This window comes from Macaca nemestrina, chromosome 4 (assembly GCF_043159975.1).
Source record: "Macaca nemestrina isolate mMacNem1 chromosome 4, mMacNem.hap1, whole genome shotgun sequence".
Classification (NCBI taxonomy): domain Eukaryota; kingdom Metazoa; phylum Chordata; class Mammalia; order Primates; family Cercopithecidae; genus Macaca; species Macaca nemestrina.
In genome coordinates, this window is record NC_092128.1 from 70,196,494 (window position 1) to 70,219,715 (window position 23,222).

The 23,222-nt window shown below is 41.2% G+C and overlaps 1 protein-coding gene and 1 long non-coding RNA gene across 3 annotated transcripts in view; one reads left to right on the plus strand and one right to left on the minus strand.

Annotated features, from left to right (window-relative positions):
• Positions 1-16,019: 16,019 nt before the first annotated feature.
• Positions 16,020-23,006, minus strand: LOC105475479 (uncharacterized). Of its 2 annotated transcripts, none has more exons than XR_011622124.1 (3): positions 22,848-23,006; positions 17,372-17,555; positions 16,020-17,196 (listed from the first exon to the last, which is right to left on the minus strand). It is a non-coding gene; the product is annotated as an uncharacterized lncRNA (long non-coding RNA). The 2 variants fall into 2 exon arrangements; XR_983374.3 differs by lacking the exon at positions 22,848-23,006 and adding an exon at positions 21,388-21,551 and having other exon boundaries at positions 16,087-17,196.
• The window catches only part of LOC105475476 (cyclin dependent kinase 14), a 594,776-nt gene continuing 593,535 nt past the window's right edge, over positions 21,982-23,222 (plus strand). The window contains exon 1 of the mRNA XM_011730740.2: positions 21,982-22,381. Coding sequence (XP_011729042.1) covers positions 22,291-22,381 — 91 coding nt within the window. The 5' untranslated portion in view covers positions 21,982-22,290. The remainder of the gene's footprint in view (positions 22,382-23,222) is intronic.

A 23,222-nucleotide genomic window follows, 5' to 3' on the forward strand; every position in this document is an offset into this window, starting at 1 on the left:
GAGAATATTGTAGTAGCCCAGATAAGAGATAGTGGTCTAAAGCAGTGGCAGTGGACATACACAGAGGGTAATGGGTCTGAGACATAATTTGGAGCTAGGCTAGACACAGTTTGCTGATGGATTAAATACAGTTGACTAATGAGTGCCTAAATTTTTTTCCTAGAGCAAAAACATATACTATTTCCTCCCTCCCTTCCTTTCTTCCTTTATTCTTTCTGCAAATAAAATATACAGGAGGCCATTAGTTTGGACTAAACTCCTGTACTAAACCCAGCAGACCAAACCAAATGGAGTTCCTCATGCTGAAGTTCCAAGCCACCAAGCTGAAATTAAGCTGTTTATCTGAACTTCAGAGAAATCAGGGGAAAGAGAGATAATAGCCAAATTCCCAAACAGGCCAGTTTTAGCCAGCATGATAAAGAAGTCACTCCTGCTTTAACCTTTACAAAGAAAGTAACTTTGAAATGACCAATCCACTTTTTGTTCTCAGTTTCTGTTTCTTCAGCCTATAAAGTCAATCTCTTCTGCTCAGCTCCTCGGAATACTGATTCTATTTTGTAGGGATTGCCTGATTCTGGAATCACAAATAAAAGCCAATTAGATCTTTAAACTAAACTTGTGATTTTGTTTTTGACCCTTCCTTCTTTCCTCTTTTTCTTCTTTCTTTCTCTTCCTCTTTTATTCTTCTTTGCCTTATTCTTTTTTTTGTATAAGAAGAGTACATCAATATTTCATGTACAGACACGTTAAGTTTGAGATATATAGTTGAGATTCAACTATAAGGATAAGAGATTCTGGAGTTTAAAGGAGATGTTTAGTTTGGATATATGTATTTGGGAATTATCAGCAATTACATGGCATTTAAAGCCACGGGAATAATTGAGAGCATCTAGGGAGAGGGTAAACAAACAGAAGAGGTTCAAGTAATCAGAAGATCCCCAACATTTTGAAGTCTACTAGAAGCAAAGGAGCTAGAAAGGAAATTGAAAATGCATAGCCAGTTGGGTAGATGGAAAACTAGAATATAGCCTCATGGAAGTCAAGGGAAGAGCACTTTAAAGCAGGGGGTGGCCAATTGCATCATATGCACAACAAGAACACTGTAAAATGAAGACAGAAAGATCTCTTGCATTTTGTCCCATGGAAGTCTTAGGTTGCCCTTAACAAGAACAATTTCAGTAGGGGAAAGAAAGATATTCATAAAGAGTTGAGGAATGAATGGGACGGGGAAAGGACGGTCTCATCAACAAATACTTTTAGGATATTTTGATATCCATTGCAGAAGAAAAAAATTAGACCCTTATCTCACACCATATACAAAAATCAACTCAAAATGGATTGAAGATTAAACATAAGACCTGAAAATGTAAGACTGCTAGAAGAAAACGTAGGGAGTTAGCTCCATGACATTGGTTTGGGCAATTACTTTTTGGATATGACCCCCAAAGTACAAGCAACAAAAGTGAAAATGAACAAATGGGATTACATCAAACTAAAAACCTTTTGCACAGCAAAGGAAACAATCAACAGCATGAAAAGACAACCTATGTAATGGGAGAAAATATTTTCAAACCATACATCAGCTAAGGGGTTAATATTCAAAATACATAAGGAACTCAAAAACTTATTAGAAAGAAAAAAAACCCTCTATTTAAAAAATGGGCAAAGGACCTGAATAGGCATTTCTCAAAAGAGGACATACAAATGGTCAACAGGTATATAGGGGAAAAAAAGCTCAACATCACTAATCATTAGAGAAATGCAAATGAAAACCACAGTAACATATGACCTCACAACTATTAGAATAGCTATTATAAAAACAACAAACGATAACAAGTGTTGGTGAGGATGTGGAGAAAAGAGAACCCTAGCACACTGTTTGTGGGAATGTAAATTAGCACAGCCATTATGGAAAACAGCATGGACGTTCCTCTTAAAAATAAAACTGTCGGCCGGGCGCGGTGGCTCAAGCCTGTAATCCTAGCACTTTGGGAGGCTGAGACGGGCGGATCACGAGGTCAGGAGATAGAGACCATCCTGGCTAACACGGTGAAACCCTGTCTCTACTAAAAAAAAATACAAAAAACTAGCCAGGCGAGGTGGCGGGCGCCTGTAGTCCCAGCTACTGGGGAGGCTGAGGCAGGAGAACGGCGTAAACCCGGGAGGCGGAGCTTGCAGTGAGCTGAGATCCCGCCACTGCGCTCCAGCCTGGGCGACAGAGCGAGACTCCGTCTCAAAATAAATAAATAAATAAATAAATAAATAAATAAATAAATAAATAAAACTGCCATATGACCCAGCAATTCCTTCTGGGTACATATACAAAGGAAATGAAATCAGTATGTAGAAGAGATATCTGCATTCTCATGATCACTGCAGCACTATTCACAATAGCCAAGATATGGAATCAACCTGTGTTTATCAATGAATGAATGGATAAAATAAATGTGGTATATATACACAATGAAAAACTATTCAGCCTTAATAAAGAAGGAAATCCTCTCATTTATGACAACATGGATGAACCTGGAGAACATTATGTTAAGTACAGTAAGACAGGCACAGAGAGGAACGCCGTATGACCTCACTCATGTATAGAATCTGAAAATTTCAACTTATGGAAGCAGAGAGTAGAATGGTGGTTACCGAGGGTTGGGGAGGGAGAGAGGTTGGGGAGTTGTTGATCAAAGGACACAAAACCTGAGTTATATACGAAGAATAAGTTAAAGAGATCTATTGTATAGTATGGTGACTACAGTTAATAACAATGTACTGCATACTCGAACGTTGCTAAGAGTAGATTGTAAGTACTCTCACCACAAAAAAAGTGAGATAATGCATATGTTAATTTACTTTATTTAGCCATTCCACAAAATATACATATTTCAAAACATCATGCTGTACACTAAAATTTTTAAAAAATCATTAAAGCACCCAAAAAGTCTATAAAATAAAAATAAATAATAATTTAAATGAAGAATAACAATGAATGGGAGGTGAAGAAATGGAAACAGAACTCTAGAAAACTTTTTTTGATAGATTTTACTGTGAAGGGGGAGTAGAAAAGCTGTAAATAGAAGGAAATGCTGGGCCAAAGGAGGTGTTTGTGTGTTTGTTTGTTTGTTTAAAGATGGGAGATTCTATGGCTGTCTGTTCGCTGATGGATCTAGTAAGGTGGGATGTAGTGACATGCAGGAGAGAAAAGGGTAAAGCAAAGCAGTGAGGTCTTGGAGGAGAAGGGAGGAAATAGTCCAAAGCACGAAGATTGAGACTGAAAATTGAGAGTGAAGGCTGTCCTTCACCTAACTGGAGAGAAAAAGAAGGTAGAAGCAGAAATGAGGCTGGGCATGGTGGCTCATGCCTGTAATCCCAGCACTTTGGGAGGCTCAGACAGGAGGATAACTTGAGGCTAGGAGTTCAAGACCAGCCTGGGCAACATTAACAAGACCGCATCTCTACAAACAAATTAAAAATTAGCCGGGCATAGCTGCGTAGCTGGAGCTACAGGCATGCACCATCTGTGTGCCACCTGGTCTACAGATGGCACACACCTATAGTCCCAGCTATTTAAGAGACTGAGGCAGGAGGATCACTGCGGTTTGAGACCGCGGTGAGCCATGATTGCATCACTGCACTCCAGCCTGGGCCACAGAGCGAGCCCCGTCTCAAAAAAATAAAAAGAAGGCCAGGCACGGTGACTCATGCCTGTAATCCCAGCACTTTGGGAGGCCAAGGCGGGCAGATCACCTGAGGTCAGGAGTTTGAGAACAGCCTGGCCAACATGGTGAAACCCCATCTCTACTAAAATACAAAAATTAGCTGAGTGTGGTGGTGTGTGCTTGTAATCCCAGCTACTCAGGAGGCTGAGGCAGGAGAACTGCTTGAACTGGGAGGCAGGGGTTGCAGTGAGATGAGATCACGCCACTGCACTCCAGCCTGGGCGACAGAGTAAGACTTCGTCTCCAAAAAATAAAATAAAATAAAATAAAATAAAATAAAATAAAATAAAATAAAATAAAATAAAATAAAACGAACCAGACATGAGCAGGCAAAGAAGATGAGTGAGGTTCCATCTGATTTTCTATTTTCTTACTGCTACCCAAGGCCTAGGATAGAGTAATATAGCTATATCACCCTCAATAATTACAGTGTCTTATAATTATATTTTAAATGCTGCCATGTGTAAATCAAAATATGACTTAATTGGTAATGTTATAAAACTTTCCATAGGTATAAATTTACAAAGAATAACAACTTTCTTGGTTAGAGCATGTGTGTGATTTTTTCAATATAAGTACAGTCTAATGGACCACATTTAGAACTAAGTATGAGAACCAAGAGTATTCTATGATTATGATTATAGATATAATTACTGACAGTTGAGATTTGCTTGCTTGAGTAGACCAGATAATTAAGCTATCATGTTAAATAGGCCTAGGATCAAACCTATACAGAGCTGAGGGCTTTGCAAAGAGAAAAATTTCCATGGTTGGAGAACTGCATTCTTAACCTGGGCCAGGTATTTCAAAAATATGCTGTTTTGGTCATGAGGGAATACAGGGAGGGAGGAGAGTGGGTGGGGACAGAAATGTTACAGATGACTTTGTGCAAACTCATCACCACTGTAGGAAAAATAACACAAAACCACGACCCAGTCAGTAACATTATCTTAGGCCTATAGAGAACTGGCACACTTTTTGGCTGACTGTCATCCTCAATAATTTATCTTGTAGTTACACCATGTGTTTCCTTAAGAAAACTCAAAGAGCCCTATACAAGTTATTTCATTGTCTCTGTAAGATTCTGAAGCTAAAAGCAGAAGGGAAGTTGTCTAGACCAATGCTAGTCAATAGAAATATTACTCAAGCCACACATGTAATTTAACATGTTCTAGAAGTTACTTTTTTTTTTGAGACAGTTTCCCTCTGCTGTCCAGGCTGAAGTGCACTGATGTAATCATGGCTCACTGTAGCCTTGACCTCTTGGGCTCAAGCAATCCTTCCCACCTCTGCCTCCCAAAGTGGTGGGACTACAGGCGTGTGCCATCATGCCCGGCTAATTTTTGTATTTTTTGTATAGACAGAGTCTCACCATGTTGCTCTGGCTGGTCCCAAACTCTGGACTTAAGTGATCCTCCTGCTTGGCCTCCCAAAGTGTTGGAGTTACGGACATGAGCCACCATACGCTGCCTTAAAAGCTACATTTTTTAAGACATAAAAAGCAACAGATGAAATTAAGATGAATACTATATTTAATTTAACTCACCACATCTAAACTATTATCATTTCACCGTAATGAATATAAACAATTGTTCATGAAATCTGTTACATTCTTTTGTTTGTACTAAGTCTTTGGGTTTATTTTTTTTTTCAGCTTTTATTTTTAGATTTAGGGGGTACAGTACTAAGTACTTGGAAATCTAGTGTGCATTTTACACTTCCAGCAAACCTCAATTCAGACAGGCCACATTTCACATGCTCAGTAGCCACATGACAGCACAATTCTAGAGAATAAAAGAAAGGGTGACGGTCACAAAACCTGAAGTCTGGGCTCTATTGCAAGCTAACATACTGTGAGTCACAGTTTGTCACTGGCCTGCTTAAAATCCTCCATGGGTTTCCTGTCACACCTATCACAATAGCTAACATCTTACCTGTAAGGCTGCACATGGAACAGCCCCTGCCTTCCTTACTGATTTCGTAGCCTGCTAATTTCCCCCTCATTCTGTCCCCATCCTAGGCCTTCTCCTTTGCTGAGTCCAGTTCATTCCTGTGTCAGGTTGGTGGCGCTTCCTCCTTCTTCAGCCTCAAATACATCTTCTCGTGGCTCAAACTGTGACTTCATTCATTCTTTTTGCTGAAAAGTCATCTTATAAAGCCTTGCCTATGATCAGAAATAGCTCCTTCGCTAGCCACTCTCCAGCTACTTACCCTGCTTTCTTAATGTTTAATTAATTAACTTTTGAGATGAAGGCTTGCTCTGTCTCATAGGCTGGAGTGCAGTGGCGTGATTACAGCTCACTGCAACCTCTGCCTCCCAGGTTCAAGCAATTCTCCTGACTCAGCTTCCTGAGCAGCTGGGACTACAGGCACATATCACCATGCCTGGCTAATTTTTGTATTTTTAGTAGAGATGAGGTTTCATCTTGTTGGCAAGGCTGATCTCGAACTCCTGACCTCAAGTGATCTGCCCTCCTTGGCCTCCCAAAGTGCTTGGATTATAGGCATGAGCCACTATATACATATATATATATATAAACATATATATATATACACATATATATATATATTTAATTTGAGACAGGATCTTACTCTGTCGCCCAGGCCAGAGTGCAGTGGTAGGATCACAGCTCATTACAGCCTCAACCTACCGTGCGCAAGAGATCCTTCTGTCCCTGACCCCAGTAAATGGGACTACAGGCATGTGCCACCATGACTGGCTAATTTTTAATTTTTTGTAGAGACAAGGTCTTGCTATATTGCCCAGGTGGGTCTTGAACTCTTGGGCTCCAGCCATCTTCCTGCCTTGGCTGCCAAAGTGCTATGATTACAGGCATGAGCCACGGCTCCTAGCCTGAATTTTTTTTTGTTTGTTTACTATCATCTCCTCCACTGGAAAGTAAGTTTTATGAGGTCAGGGGCTTTGGTTTGGTTTATACACTGTTAGATTACCAGCACCTGGCACACAGTAGGCTTGCTGAATGGATGAGTCATTTTGGGCAGGTCATTTGGAGGGTGCAGTACAACATTTAGGAGCTTGCACTCTGAAGTGAAACTCCTTGAGTTTGTACTGTAGCCTGTCTGCTGACTAGCTCTGTTCCTTTGAGTAACTGCTTAACCTCTTGCAACCTCAGGTTCTTCATCTGAAAAATTGGGATGTTAATAATATCTACTTCATAGAGATGATGTTATTTTGAGGATTAAATAAGATAAACTAGGTCAGGTACTTAATACAGTATCTAGCTCATAATAAACTTGAGAAAAATTGCTATTATCTATTAAACAGAGATGAAAATGAATGCTTCTGCTTAGACATACTTCACCTACTCCAGTGCTCCATAGCCTTGGCTCTGGTCAAGGTTCCTAACAGATGTTCCTCGATGTGATCCATCCCTATCTCAGTTACCCTTTTGGCACCACTGGGTAGATTGAACGTTCTCCTCCCTGATTCCCACAGTACACAGACTTTCCTACTACTTTTCTGCCTGCCTCTGCTCATCCCCCTTTGCAGGCTCCTCATCCTCTTCCCTTTTTATATTTGTTCAGGCTCTGCCTTTGACACTGATTATTCTTTTCTTTTTCTTCAATTTTTCAATTCCATTAGTATACACATAACACAAAATTTACTATGTTTAAGTATATACAATTCAGCGGTATTAAATATTCATAATGTTGGGCAATCATCACCACCATCCATCTTTTTTTTTTTTTTTTTTTTTTTTGAGACGGAGTCTTGCTCTGTCGCCCAGGCTGGAGTGCAGTGGCCGGATCTCAGCTCACTGCAAGCTCCACCTCCCGGTTTTACGCCATTCTCCTGCCTCAGCCTCCCGAGTAGCTGGGACTACAGGCGCCCGCCACCTTGCCCGGCTGGTTTTTGTGTGTGTGTGTATTTTTTTGTATTTTTTAGTAGAGACGGGGTTTCACCGTGTTAGCCAGGATGGTCTCTATCTCCTGACCTCGCGATCCACCCGTCTCGGCCTCCCAAAGTGCTGGAATTACAGGCTTGAGCCACCGCGCCCGGCCACCACCATCCATCTTAATGACTCTTCTTCTTTTATAAAACTGAAACTCTGTGCCCATTAAACAATAACTCCCCATTTCCTCCTTGCTTCAACCCCTGGCAAGTACCATCCTACTGTCTGTGTCTATGATTTTGACTACTCTTAAATACCTCATGTAAGTGGAATCATACAATATCTGTCTTTTTGTAATTGGCTTATTTTTCAATTAGCATAATGTAAAAGTTCATCCATGTTGTAACATGTGTCAGAATTTCCTTCCTTTTTAAGGTTAAGTAATATCCCATTGTGTGTCTACATCACACTTTGCTTAACCATTTATCTGTCAATAGGTACTTGAACTACTTCCACATTTTAGCCATTGTGAATAATGCTGTTATAAACGTGGGTGTGCAAATATGTCTTTGAGACCCTATTTTCAATTCTTTTGGGCATATACCTAGCCACTGATTACTCTTTATACCTTCTACCTGAACAATCTCATCCACCCCCAGGCCTTCAATTGCTATTTCTTTTCTTTCTGCTTTTTTTTTTTTTTTTGGAGGGGGATGGATCTCGCTCTGTTGCCCAGGCTGGAGTGCAGTGGCATGATCTCAGCTCACCGCAATCTCTGCCTCCTGGGTTCAAGCTATTCTCCTGCCTCAGCCTGCTGAGTAGCTGGGATTACAGGTATGTGCCACCATGCCTGCCTAATTTTTGTATTTTTAGTAGAGACAGGGTTTCACCATGTTGGCCAGGTTGGTCTCAAACTCCTGACCTCAGGTGATCTGCCCGCCTTGGCGTCCCTAAGTGCTGGAATTACAGGCATGAGCCACTGTGCCTGGCCTTCAATTGCCACTTCTATGCTGATAATTCTAAATCTACATCTCTAGTCCAGCTTTCCTGTGCTCCAGGCCCATGCCTGTGATGCCCTGACAGCCATTCTGCTTGGATATCCAATATTGAAATTATTCTATTTCCTCCAAACCTTCTCCCCTTCAGTATTTCTTGTCTAAATGAATGGCATCTCCATGCACCCATCGTCCAAACCAGAAAATGTAGTACTAATCTGTAGTCCTCCCTCTCCAATCCCACAATCCAATCAACCTCAAAGTACTCACACATCTACTTCTACATACTCCTATAGTCATACCTGAATTCAGGTCAATATCACTTCCTGTTTATCTTCCAGGGTACTGGTAACTAATAGCTTCCTAGAGACACCTCTGTATCCATTCTTTCCTCCCTCAAATTCTTTTCCATAAAGTAACTAGAATAATTTTAATAAAATGAAAATCTGATATCATTATCGGATGCTCAGAGCCTCATTGCTTAGAGCTTCAAGGTGATGGGTAGCTCTCCCTTGCCTTTAGGACAAAGTCAATGTTTTTAGTCATTTAATAGTTAGTTATACATATTTTAAGTTTTATACCCACACCTGTTACAAACAAACAAAACAGTGGCCCGACAACATACCCTCTCCCATATCACTGTCCACGATTTCTTATGGTTCAGTTCCCTAGGGGCAACCACTTCCAGCTATTCTACCCAATTCCTTTGAAATTATCTCCATATCTCTAAATAACGTATTTAAAGGGCTATTAAAGTTTTCTCTCAGTAACTTCTAACTTTAGAAGTGAAGATTTAATTTCACCAAACCCTATAGGTACCCATACACATGTACACCTTCCATTCCTTTTCTTCCCAACATGATCATGATTTAATAATATTGCATTCAGTATTTGCACTGATAGGACTTTCTACATATTTATTTCTGTATATTTTATTTATATCTGAGCCATATACTATGCTATGGAGCACTCTTCTTTTCTTGTACTGCTTTTCGTTTTTTTTCTGGAGTTAATAACCCTCTTTTTCCTCCCCTGTAACTTCATTTTTGTGATGAAGATGCTGATTCCATTTTTGTTGTTTGACTGTTGATAGCTTTCTTCTTTTATCTTTTCTTTCCTTGTTTTTTTGAGACAAGGTCTCACTCTGTTGCCTAGGCTGGAGTGCAGTGGTGTGAAGACAGCTCACTGCAGCCTCAACCTCCTGGGCTCAAGCAATTCTCCTTGACCACAGGTGCCTGTCATGACACCAGGCTTGCTTTGTTTACTTACTTATTTATTTGTTTGTTTGTTTATTTATTTATGAGAAGAGGTCTTGGCCATGTTGCCCAGGCTGGTCTTGAACTCTTGGGCTCAAGTGATTCTCCTGCCTTGGCTTCCCAAAATATTGGGATTATACGTATGAGCTACTATGCCTGGCCTGTTGACAGTTTTCAATTACTACCCCTTTTTCCTGTCTCCTCTACATCTCTGGGAATCAAGATTAAAAAAAACCTGTGTAGGCCCTTGCCTTTGAAATCCAATGAGAATGTAAAATGACACTCTGGCCCATTATAGGAGAATTTTCTTCCGTGCTAAGTCTACCCTTAAACCACAATAAAATCCCCAAACCACTTCCAGCCCTTTGCGCATCTTCTTTCCCTGTTAGGAATCCCCAATTACTGTACTAAATCTAGTTTATTCATATTCACTGGTAAGTGCATTGTGTCGTCTGTCTGGACACCTAAATAAATTTCTGGGTGGGCAATCATGCCCATCTCTGTGCAGACTGATCAAAACAGCTTTCAGCTTTCCATGTTCTTATTAACATGTCTCCAAACTGTCCCCACCTCCAGTTTTGTAAATCTTCCCTCAACATGCTTTAAAAAATTTTTTAATTAAAATTCAGTCTTAAAGTTTTCTTTTTTGTCAACCTATCTTCACATTGATCAATGTGATTTAAAAACCAGTTGTTCTTTCAGTGTAATTTTCTTGATGAACTTTCTCCTAGAGTCTTCTGCCCTGCTCCAGTCCACCAGATTGGTTGACGTGCATCCATCTGCACTGTGGTCTTAGGTTCTCCCTCCATCATCATCCTGCCATTCTCACGTATTGGAACCCTGTTACATGGATTCCATTTCCCCTTTTCTTGTTCTGGTTGAACAAATCTTCTGATGGCTTACTGAGAAGTGAAACTGGGAGGTGGCATTTTTGACCTTTCATATCTGAAAGCATTTATTCTCTGCTCTCCCACCCAATTAGTAATTTGGCTGAAAATAGAATTCTAGAGTAGAAATCACTCTCTTCTACTATTTTCTAGTATCCAGCGTTTCTGTTGAGAAGTCTAAAACCATTCTGATACTGGATTCTTTTTAGAATCCTGATTTTGTTTTCTGAAAGTTTTTCAAATAGTCTCTTGGTTCACAGGATTATGCAATTTCACAATGAAGTGTCTCAGTGTAGATTTATTTTCATTTGCTGTCTTGAGAACTTGATAGACCCTTTCAATTTGGCAAGTAGTTTTCCTTTATTAAAATAAATTTTCTTGAATTATTTCTTTGATAATTTCCTCTCTTCTATTTTCTTTGTTCTTGCTTTCTGTAAACTCCCATTATTCAGATATTGAACTTCCTGAACTAGTCTATACTTTCTCATCTTTTTTCCTCCAATTTCCTTCTCTTTATCTTTTTGTTTTACCTGCTGGGGAATTTCATCACCTTTAAATTTTAAAACTTTACCTGAAATTTTCTTTTATCTTATTTTTTATTTTTATTTTTTTTGAATGACTGAGTCTCACTATGTTACTGAGGCTAGAGTGCAGTGGTGTGATCACAGCTCACTGAAGCCTCAACCTCCAGGGCTCAAGCTATTCTACCGCCTCAGTCTCCTGAGTAGCTGGGACTACTGGTGCACACCACCACACTTAGCTAATTTTAAAACAATTATTATTTGTGGAGACAAGGTCTTGCTATGTTACCCAAGCTGGTCTCGAACTGCCGGACTCAGTTATTTTCCTGCTTTGGCCTCCCAAAGTGCTTGGATTCCAGGTGTTTGCCACTGTGCCCAGCCTATAAAATTTCCTTTTAAACTATGATATTTTTAATATCCAGCAATTTATTTTTGGCCTTTGACTGTTACTTTTTAACAAAATTTGTAGTACCCAATTCTTGTTTAATGGCTGTAATATGTTACAATATTTCACTATCTTTTTTTGAAGATATTACTTTTTTTTCTTCTTCATAGTCTTTATTTCTTCCTAGCTGTTTTTCTATTAGTTTGTTTTGGCCTCTACTTTTCTTATTATATTCTATCAACTATTTGGAGATCCTTGGCTGCCTGCCCATATCTGGGAGAAAAGCACTGAAAAGTTTTTGGAAAGCTTGATTTATATGGTTCAGCCTGTCAACTGTGGTTTTCACTGCAGGATAATCTGTTGGCCAGAACTACGTGAAGGAAGTGAGGAAAGATGGCTAGGGTCCTTGACATTCAGTTATAAATTTTCAGTAGGTTGCTTCTCAGCCTTGCCAATGGCTGGCTTAGGAATCAACTTTCTTGGGACTGACAACTATAATTTTTCCAGTTTCCAAAATTGTGTTGCTGCTTTTTCCTCTTCCATTACCTGTGTGCTTATGGACTTATGCTTTTAAAAATTTCATTCGTCATAGTTTTGGTGAGTTTTCAGGAGGAACAGAAACTACCATGAATGTTGTCTGCCATTTCTAATAGGAATTAAAGCATACATACCTTTTACTGTGTAAGTATTAAAGTGTCTCCCTTTTGGCCCTTGCCAAATTTGCCAACCTCATCTGATGTCTGTTGTATACTCCAACTGCCTTTCAGATTCTTGAACCCGCTGTGTTCTGCCTTTGCCATCTGGCCTCCACAAATGTTGATCCCTCTGTAAAGAACTTCTGCTTGTTGGGTGACTACCTCTTTGGATCCTTCAGATCTCAGTTTAGGTGTGATTGCTCAGAGAGGATGTGTCTCACCCTCAAATTATGGTGAAATGTCCCTGCTGTGGCATTCAGTCTTTTCTCTATTTTAAAATGGGTCACGTTTTATTGTAAATGGTGGTTTTAACATCATTTTTGTTCACTAGTCTGTAAGCTTTGTGCAGGCAGGGATTATGACCATGCTCCATCTCATCCACTGCAGTATAACCAAATCTTAGCACAGTACCTGAGACATAGTAGGTGCTCAATATGTGTTTGATCAATAAACAAATGAAGACAAGTAAGATTACTTTTTTACAATAAGGAAATACAGTACTGAAAATGGATCCTCCCAGTGCTTTCTGGTTAACTACATCATCTGTCCCTCTTTTCTTGGTTTGTAATTAAAAGGTGGCTGGCTCATGCCTGTAATCCCAGCACTTTGGGAGGCCGAGGCAGGCGGATCATGAGGTCAGGAAATCGAGACCACCCTGGCTAACACGGTGAAACCCTGTCTCTACTAAAAATACAAAAAATTAGCTGGGCGTGGTGGCGGGCGCCTGTAGTCCCAGCTACTCAGGAGGCTGAGGCAGGAGAATGGCGTGAACCTGGAAGGCAGAGCTTGCAGTGAGCCAAGATTGCGCCACTGCACTCCGGCCTGGGTGACAGAGCGAGACTCCTTCTCAAAAAAAAAAAAAATAAAATGAATAAAATAAAATAAAATAAAAACCAAATATACTTGATTAGGAGCCCCAAAATTGGGGAAATGAGATAACAACTCCTTAAATTTGTAGGTAGTAGGGCCAGGATAATTGTCCATCCCTAATTTACAGTCAAGAAAGCAGAGGATTGGTAATACTACACAGATTATGAGAGAAGATTCTAGAACTAAGAATTAATATCTTCTGCTTCTAGCCCTGCTTTTACACCGTTCGAAACACACCTAGGATGTTTATCTCTCCAACTTGTCCTTCATGTTCTGTAGGTGCCTCCATGTTATCCTCTCTATCTGACTTTCATCAAATAACTACCATCATGTTGCTATTCCAGGAAGTGAATCATTGGTTCTCACTTGATGGGGGCAGTGCAATAATCATCTTAGAGTCTTTTTCAATCTACACATGGCTCTTCCTTCTCCTGCCTTTCTGGTCCCTGCCTAGAATGTCCTAGAGCAGTCCTTTAAATGTGTACCCTAATAACTTTGGTATGACTGTCTTCATAGGTAAGGAATGTTGGTTTAAATATTAATTATGACTAAGTTGTATTTTATTAATGCTACCGACATTAGTACTTTTCTTTTCTCAGATGTGGAGGTGGTGGTATAATGTGAATCAAATACCAGCTTCAGAACTTTTTAAATTTATCTTTTAATTTTTAGTTTTTACTCACAACATGGCTGCTTACTTATAGACAGCTTTAGAACTTGATTGACCTGCTGACCTGCCACTCACCAGCTGAGTTGGTTTGTTCCATTTTACCTTTTTATTTTGAAAATTTAAAAACCTAGAGAAAGTTTAAAAAAATGCAATGGAAACTGTATATTCCTCACCTACATTCACCAATTTTTATCATTTTTGTCACTACCCTCTCCCGTGTGTGTGTACATATGCATATATACATATGGAGATAGATCTATATGTATGCATATGTTGCTATTAAATCATTTGAACACAATTTTTGTTGTTGAGCCATTTAAAAATAATTTGTATATATCATGACATTTTATCCATAAATACCTGTCACACCTAAGAAAATTAACTTGAATCCAACATCAAATACACTGTCAATATTTTAATTTCTAATCTTCTCAAATGTATTTTACAGCTGTGTGTTATGAAATACTGTGCGGTTTCACATTATTTTTTAATCCAGGAGTCAGATAAAGTTTGTGCATTACTTGTGGTTGCTATGTCTCTTTAATATAGAACAATACCCTTGCCTTGTTTTGCTTTGTTTTTCATGAACAAACATGAATATTGATACCCTTTCAAAAGCCCTGATCAATAATCTTCTAGAAGTTCCCACATTCTGGACCTGTGTGATTGTTGAACATTTTTGGCAAGAATACAACATAGGTGGTGTGGGTACCTCTTGTTGCCTTACATTAGGAAGCACATGGCATTCAGGATGTCCCCTATTGGTGAGTCTATGTTTGATCACTTGGGCAAGGGCGTAACAGCCAACCAATCCATTGTGAATGTAATCTGTAGAGGGTTACATTGTAGAGGATTATTACTGCTATGGTTTGGATGTTTATGTTCCCCCTAAATTCATACATTGAAATCTAACCTCCAATGTGATAATATCAAGAGGTGGGGACTTTTGCAGGTGATTAGATCATGAGAGTGGGGCCCTCATGAATGGGATTAGTGCCTTGATGAAAGAGGCCCCAGGAAGCTTGTTTGGCCCCTTCTACCATGTGAGAACAAAGCAAGAAGGCACCATCTATGAGAAATGGGTCGTTACCAGACACTGGATCTGCTTACACCTTGATTTGGACTTCCCAGCCTCCAGAACTGTGAGAAATAAACATTTGTTGTTTATAAAACATATAGTTTATGGTATTTTTGCTAAAGCAGCTCAGATAGACTAAGAAAATTACCATGTGGGTATTCTTTTTTTTTTTTTTTTTTTTTGAGACAGAGTCTTCCTCTGTTGCCCAGGCTGGAGTACAGTGGCACAATCGTGGCTCACTGCAACCTCTGTCTCTGGGGTTCAAGCAATTCTCCTGCCTCAGTCTCCCAAGTAGCTGAGAATACAAGCATACACCACCATATCCAGCTCATTTTTGTATTTTTGGCAGAGACAGGGTTTCACCATGTTGGCCAGGCTGGTCTCGAACTCCTGACCTCAAATGATCCCACCCACCTCAGCCTCCCAAGGTGCTGGGATTACAGGCATGAGCCACCATGCCTGGCTGATATTCTTTACTCAACAAAAATATATCCAGTGATTTATTTGCCTCAATCAATTATTACATCGGTGTTGCAAAATCGTGACTTTCTAATTCTGCTGTAACTTTGACACTTACTCAGCTGAGTAGTGTTTCTCATTTTTTATTTTTCAGAGAAAGGGTCTCACTCTATTGCCCAGACTGGAGTGCAGTGGTGTGATCACAGCTCATGTAGCCTCAACGTGCTGGACTAAAGCCATCCTCCCACCTCAGGCTCAGGAACAGCTGGGACTACAGGTGCATGCCACCACACCTGGCTAATTTTTAAATTTTTTTGTACAGATGGGGTCTCCCTATGTTGCCCAGGGCTGGTCTCGAATTCCTGGGCTCAAGCAATCCTCCTGCCTAGGCCTCCCAAAGTGCTGAGATTACAGGTGTGAGCCACTGTGCCTGGTCAGCTGTGTAGTTTTAGGAAATTAATTTGATTTCAGGCCAGGCGTGGAGGCTCATGCCTGTAATCCCAGCACTTTGGGACGCTGAAGTGGGTGGACTGCTTGAGGTCAGGAGTCTTAGACCAGCCTGACCAACATGGTGAAATCCGTCTCTACTAAAAAATACCAAAAATTAGGTGGGTGGTGGCGGGCGCCTGTAATCCCAGCTACTGGGGAGGCTGAGGCAGGAGAATCGCTTGAATCCAGGGTGGAGGTTGCAGTGAGCTGAGATCCCGCCACTGCACTCCAGCCTGGGTGACAAAGTGAGAATCTGTCTCAAAAAAAAAAAAATTAATTTGATTTCAATGAATGTTAGTTTTTTCACCTGTAAAACAGGATAATAAAAGACAACTCATAGGGTGATGGTGAAAGTGGAAGCAATGTCTTCAACTGCCTAGTATGTAGCAATGACTCCACAAATGATAGTTTAAAAATGTTTATTTAGATCACTTACAAACACCAGTTAGAGAGGAACCCTTTTTCCAAAGTCAGTTGTACATCTTTCAATACCACACTTTTTAATTTCTTTCCTATAACGTAGGAAAAAGCAAAATACAGTGTTGTAATTTAAAAGTTTGGATGTATTTATTAACCTGAGTATGGCCACTTTCTTAAACTCTCTTTGCTTCAGAATAGTTCCTTTTTATACAATAAGGACAATCGTGATTATACCCAAAGTATATCAAAAGAAAAAGAAGTGACCACCATCATGTGATAAAAATGCTTTATAAAAGGAAACTTTTTGGCAAACAAGTGTGTGTCAATCTAGAACTGGAACCTGTGTAATGATCTTGGGCATACTTTTGGCATTTCTAGGCCCATTTTCTTGTGTAACCTCGTGATAATAATAATGCCTCTTGGGGTAGTATAAGATAAAATGAGATCATTAATTCATAGCCTATTATAAAACCATAAGTTATGATAGTAACATTTTACAATTACAAATATTGAATTATTTTAGCTAGAGAATGTCATATGTGCAATGATGCTATCAATATGACTTCTATAGATACTTTTTCTTTTTGGTTTGTAAGTGCTTGATTAGAATAGACATGTGAATGCAGATGAACTGTCAAAAGGCCTGGGAGGAAAGACTAGGATGTTTTTGATAGAAAAGGTGCATTTCTGAACTTAATTGCCCTTAACAGGACTTGTCTGGACCACACAAAAGCCATAAAGTTTTAGTTCACTAAGGTATTAATTTCTGTCCACTTTCACATCCATGTCCAGGGTTCAATTACAGGGCTGGTCTCGGAAGTTTCGTTTCGTTTTGATGGATACAACATGATACATTGAAATTGATGCCATTCATGGGGACCTATAGTTAATGGCACATCTGTAACACAAATACAAGTAATACCAAAAATCATTATTAAGTGAACTGTATCTTAGAAATGGTGGTAGATGTTTTCTCATATAAACGTCTATAGTACAAGTTATGTAACAATAAAAAACATGAATGATATGCAATATAATATTTAAGCATGGTTTAATGGGAGAGGGGAACTTACCAGTTTTTATTGCATGCTTTGACCCTGGTAGTTTTCCTTCTTCAAACCTATTCTGAGCTAATTTATGTTTAACATCATTTAGATGTTTTTACAACTTCTTTGTCCTTATAGTCATTGGCAAGTAGATCAATTTACTTATGTCCCTCGGTCTCTTGAGATGTAGGATGAAAAAATGCACAATTACCTATAAAATAAACAAATGTAGGTCTCATTCTTGAACAAGCCTAGAGGTTTTGTGTCAGCAGACAGTGATTTCTGTAAACCTGAAAAGGATCTGAATTAGGAAGGAGTAGGCAATGGATGGGTGATGGAACAAGGAGGAGAGATGAAGGAAGTCTTCATTGGCCTGAGTTGTGAATACGCTGGTTTCTGGAACCTTCCATTTTACTCCCATTTCTGATTTCAATTTGCTCTTTGTCAAAGAAAAAAAAAAAAGGAATCCTTAAGTTTGGATACTGGTCAATAGTTGGAACATAAGAGTTGGTGACAAGAGTTTTAGAGTCAATGTGCCAATTTCACTGATAAGTCACTGAGAACTTTGTACAAGTCATTTAACCTTGTGTTACTTCAGTTCCTGATGTGTTCAAAAAGGATACTTTTGATCTTAAAACTAGTTAAATAGGTTGACTATTTAGAGTTCTAAGAGGATATTTATTTATGTAAATGTCTACCACTTTAATAATTACACTCTGGCAGTATGTCTTAATCTTTAACTATCTATGCTTTGGCTAAATTTTAAAACTTTACATTATAAACATATCTTTTTTAAACTTCATTTTCCAACTCTATTCTTCACGTCCTTGGTATCCTTGTTTCATGGATTTCTTTTCTCTCAGAATATTTTAAAAACTGTTTCAGATCAATAAGTCTGCTTTTGCTGGTATTTTGGATTCTAATCAAATCTTTTATATTTTATCTTACTTGAATTAGGATTCTTTCCCTTATAATCTACTGCCAGCATATTAGCCTGATATTTTTCTTGTATGGAAAATATCTACATTTTATTTTACAGTAAAAGCATAATGTATATGTAATGTGACTAGAAATGATGTATCTTAAATTTCACATAACTTTTGTCAACGAATCCTTGTCTATCTTATTTGTGTATGACTTACTCTTCATGTATATATATATATCTATAGTATATAAGATGGAAGAGGGAAAATTTCATCATTACATTTTATTTATCTATTAGAGATAGCGTCTTGCTGTGTTGCCCAGGCTTGTCTTAAACTCCTGGGCTCAAGAGATCCTCCCACTTTAGCCACCTGAGTAGCTGGGACTGTAGGTATGGGCCATTGCTTCTGGCTCACCATTAAATTTAGAATTAGAATTTTGCAGCTATGAATGGACCTAGAGGTTATCTAGTTCAAGCCCCTCATTTTAAATATAAGAAAATGGGTAAATCACTTAGTTGTCTAAGGCTACAAAGCACTTAGTGATAGACAGTAGGGACTAGAACTCATCAGTCCTGGGTCCCCAGCCACTGTTGTTACTACTGAACTCCTAATACACTTGTATCCTTTAATTGGTGAATTTGGTTAAGGTCAACACATGTTGGGTTCAGCCTCTAGATAAGCTTATCTCTTTGTACTTGAACACTGCACCTTTAATTCAGGCCATCCAAAACTATAACCTTGTAAATCAGAAGCTGAGATGGAGAACTGGCACAGATCCATTCTCCTACTGAAAAAACATATGCTCCACAGATGCTGGATAGTCATCTTTGTTTCCAAGGACAACACATCACTTCTCAGTGATAACAATCCATTCTATATTTATTTGACAAACATTAATTTACATTCTGTATGCAACAGGCACTATGTGTTTCATATCTTAGGGTCCCTGAACTTACACTGTTAAGATGAAGGCAAATGTGAAACAAATAATAGAAAGAGTTGAATCTATAAGTATACATATCTTAAAAGTATGAAATTAAAAATGTCCTTCTTTGCATTGCAGTTTCTTGCAAAATTTGCCCTTTTAAAACATAATCACGAAAGGGAGCAAGTTGAGCATATAATGAAAAGTTGGTTACTCATAATTGCCAAGCTTTATTTGGCCCATGCTTAACAGGTGTTTCTCCTGCCAGGTATACTGTTGTAACTACAGGAAGTTGTTCTGGAGTTGGGAGAGCTGAAGTTTCGAAGTGGGGTAGGGAAAAGGAATATATTCATTATGTTTATATTAGTATTTTTGTTACTATAAAAGTAAAGCATTCTTGGATAAAACATTCAAACTATACTTAAAGGTATAAATTGCAAAGGGAAAAGTTATCTCTATTCTGGATATACAATCAACAGTTTTCTGTTCTTTTTTCCAGGAATATTCTATGCATATAGAAACACATAGATGTGTATATGTTTTTTCCACAAATGGTTTAAAATACTAAACATGCTTTTCCCCACACTTAGCCTTTACATATTCACACATCAGTACACACTGATCTTATTTAAGAAAATTGGTGCATACTTTTGTATGCTTTTACCATAATTTAAGAAGAAGCTGACTACTTTTTTAGTCAGAAATACTGGAAAGGGGACGGGCATGGTGCTGCACGCCTGTAATCCCAGAACTTTGGGAGGTCAAGGCGGGCGGGTTGCTTCATCTCAGGAGTTGGAGACCAGTTTGGGTAACATGATGAAACCCCTTTTCTACAAAAAACACAAAAATTAGCCAGGCATGGTGGTGCGCACCCGTAGTCCCAGCTATTTAGGAGGCTGAGGTCGGAGGATGGCTTGAGCCCAGGAGCAGGTTGCAGTGAGCCAAAATCGCGCCACCGCACTCCAGCCTGGGCGACAGACCCTGTCTCGAAAAAATTAAAAAAGAAAAAAATACTGGGAAGGTAAAAAAATATATATTTAACATATTATATATTTGAAACAGCCATTGTCACAGTGGATAACAGTCACAGGTGTATAATAGTGAAAGTTCGTTAATCTTTCTTCGTATTTGTTGACTCGTACAACCTATTAGTGTTTTGATTGGTTGAATTTGTCTTTTCATTCATAACTGCTGAAAACTTTCTACCTAACTAACCTGAGGAAGTGGTAAAAGTCAAACTTTTTTCCGGTATGAGGCCACCCTTGGTGCTGTCTGTAATTATCTAGATATGGCAGCCAGGATCCAACAGCTTTGCGTTTTAACTCATATGGACTTTCCTGGCGAATTCCTTGCCCCCCTCTGCTCCCCACTTAGCTTGACTTCCTGTCTTTTATCATCCGCAATCTATCAAGATCCTACAATGTGCTCAGTGTAGGGCAGAACAAATCACTGTTTTACCTCACAATTTAAGGAAGGCAGAGGGCTAGTTTTTAAGATAAAAAATCTTTTAACAAAATATAAACTCCCCAATTTCCTTCAAACCAAACAGCATTGTCACACCCTCACAAGCTCTTATTACTTACACAGCCAGATGACTCAAGATTACTAACGTTTCTATTCATAAGGAGTTTGCTGGCCCCAAATCAACACAATCAAGCCCTCCCCCACCTTCCTTCTCTCTCCCCTGAGAGACTGACGTTTGGAACTCACGCCGCACCAGGTTTTTTCAGAATGAAGACGATGTGTGTTGCTGCTGGAACTCTTTGTCCTGGGATTTTATAAACACCTCCCCCACTCCTTTTTAAAGTTCTGTTTTTGAGGTGGGGAAAAAGAAGTCGGAATCTGTTTAGCCTCTAAATCTCCCAATTCAGAAATATATTCTAAGAATTTAATAGAAAAAGACCAAGGGCTGTATCTGCTATTTACTGCAGAACCGGGTACTCCTATCAGAAATCTCCTACATGTGTCACCAAGATCAGAGACAAGGAGGGAAACAGCATGATCCCTGCCTTCTGTAGGGTTACAGTTGAAGCTTCCGCTGCTTCTGCACTTGACCTCAAAACAAACAAAAAACCCACCTCAAACAACAACAAAAAAATCTGGGCCCACCTTTCCCCTTGGATCTTCCACTTGACAGCTTTCTCGGCCAAAAATAAGGCACCCTACAGCTGAATGCATCCCTAAGGCCTTACCGCACCCAGTCCAGGAGGCAGTCCTTGCAGCTGCCCTCCACCCAACTCCGCTCTTTTTCACACGCGCTCGTGGAAGGAGAAAACCACTTAAACAACTGGACTCGGCCCGTTTCCTTTCGGTAGCCTCCCCATAGCCCAAGACGCTGTCCCCAGACGCTGCCCGCTCCCACCCCGGCCCCTTCGTGATCCTCCGGCGCGCGGGCGGGGCGGGGGAGGAGCGCGGGGGCGGCCGGGAGGGGGCGCGGCCCGGACGGGGCGCCGCCGGGGTGCGAGGCAGACGCAGAGGGCCGCGGAGGACGCGGGAGGCTAGCAGGGAGCCGAGGTCGTGCTAGGTTCCCGCGCCCGGGGGCCTTCGTCGAGGGAGAGGCGTGGCGGCGGCAGCAGGAGGACTGCAGGAGAGGTGGGGCTGGCGGTTCCGCGCCGCGGCTCCTTCTGCCCAGCGCCCGCAACTCTGGGCTCAGAACTTCTCCTGCCGGCCCACTCGCCCTTGCCCCGCGCACTGGGCGCCAGGCGACTCCCGCACCTTGTCCCCGGCCCGCCCCCGCCTCCTCCTTCGGCCGCACCACTCCCCCTGCCGGCCGCGCTTCTCTCCGTTACAAAGGAGGGAAAATGAGCCGGGCGGCGGCGGCGCGGCGCGGGGCCACCACGGCGGCGGCGAGCGCGGCCGCCCCCGGCACCACGTAAACCGCCCCCGCCCGCCCAGCCGCGGCCCAGGCCGGAGCGGAGCCTGCTGCCCGCCGCCTGCTTGCTGCTCGCCTCCCTAGCCCTGCGCGTCGCCTCCCGGCCGGCCGAGGAGGTGGAAGAGGAGGAGGCGCCGCTTTCCCCGCGGCGCGCGCCCTCGCCGTTGTCTGAGCTGTGGTCTGGACCAGTTTAGGGAAGTTGCCGGGGCCCGGCGTCGCCCAGATGTGCGACCTCATTGAGCCGCAGCCAGCCGAGAAGATCGGCAAGATGAAGAAGTTGCGGAGAACTTTGTCGGAGAGTTTCAGCCGCATTGGTGAGTAGCGCGCTGCCCCCGGCACCCCCAGCGCCCGGTCCCCTCGGCCCGCGCCCTGGCACCAGCCATGCAGCTGCCAGCGGGGCTGGCGTGGGGTGCGTTGCGAGCGGGGGTCGAGGGCACAGTGCTAGGGACCCCGGGGAGGGCGAGGACGCAAAGGAAAGAGATCCCTCTCCCTCAGGATCTGGGGGTTCATTTGTAGTCTCTCTCAAGCCTACAATATGGGTTCCCCCCTCCTCCGCCACTAGTGCTCGCCCTTTCGCGCGCGTGGGGGACGGACGAGGGAACCCCTCGGCTCCCACCGCGCCAGGGGTTGCGCGGCTGCTTGGGCCACTTGTTATTTTTTGCGCACAGACTTTGATATTGGGCGTTTAGTCAGTAATTTAGCTTTGGAAATTGGTGAAACGTTAGACTGTGCCCTGGTATTGTTTAACATATTCAACCTGAAGGGAAGTGGGACAGTTACCTTGGGACCTATTGTTCGGTACTTCGGGTCCTGGAAAGCGAGATTTGGGTGTTCAGTCTCGAGGTCTCAGAATCTTCCCGCGACTGGAGAGAAATGCGCGCTGTGGAGTTGTCTGGACATTTAGGAATGTCTCCGGAACTTGTTCCATTTACTAGAGCTCATGGGCTATTGTCTTTAAACCAACCAACCAACTGACCAACAGTGTTTAGGACAGTGAGGAATAAATGCATGTCACAGGTTGTAATAGGGTGACAGCAGTGTCACGTGGAATGGGTTTGTTAGATTTTGAGTATGGGGCATAGAAAACCCCTTTTAACCTGAAGAGGTAGCTGCCCCCCCCACCCACTGTCACAACTTTCACTGATACACGTAACT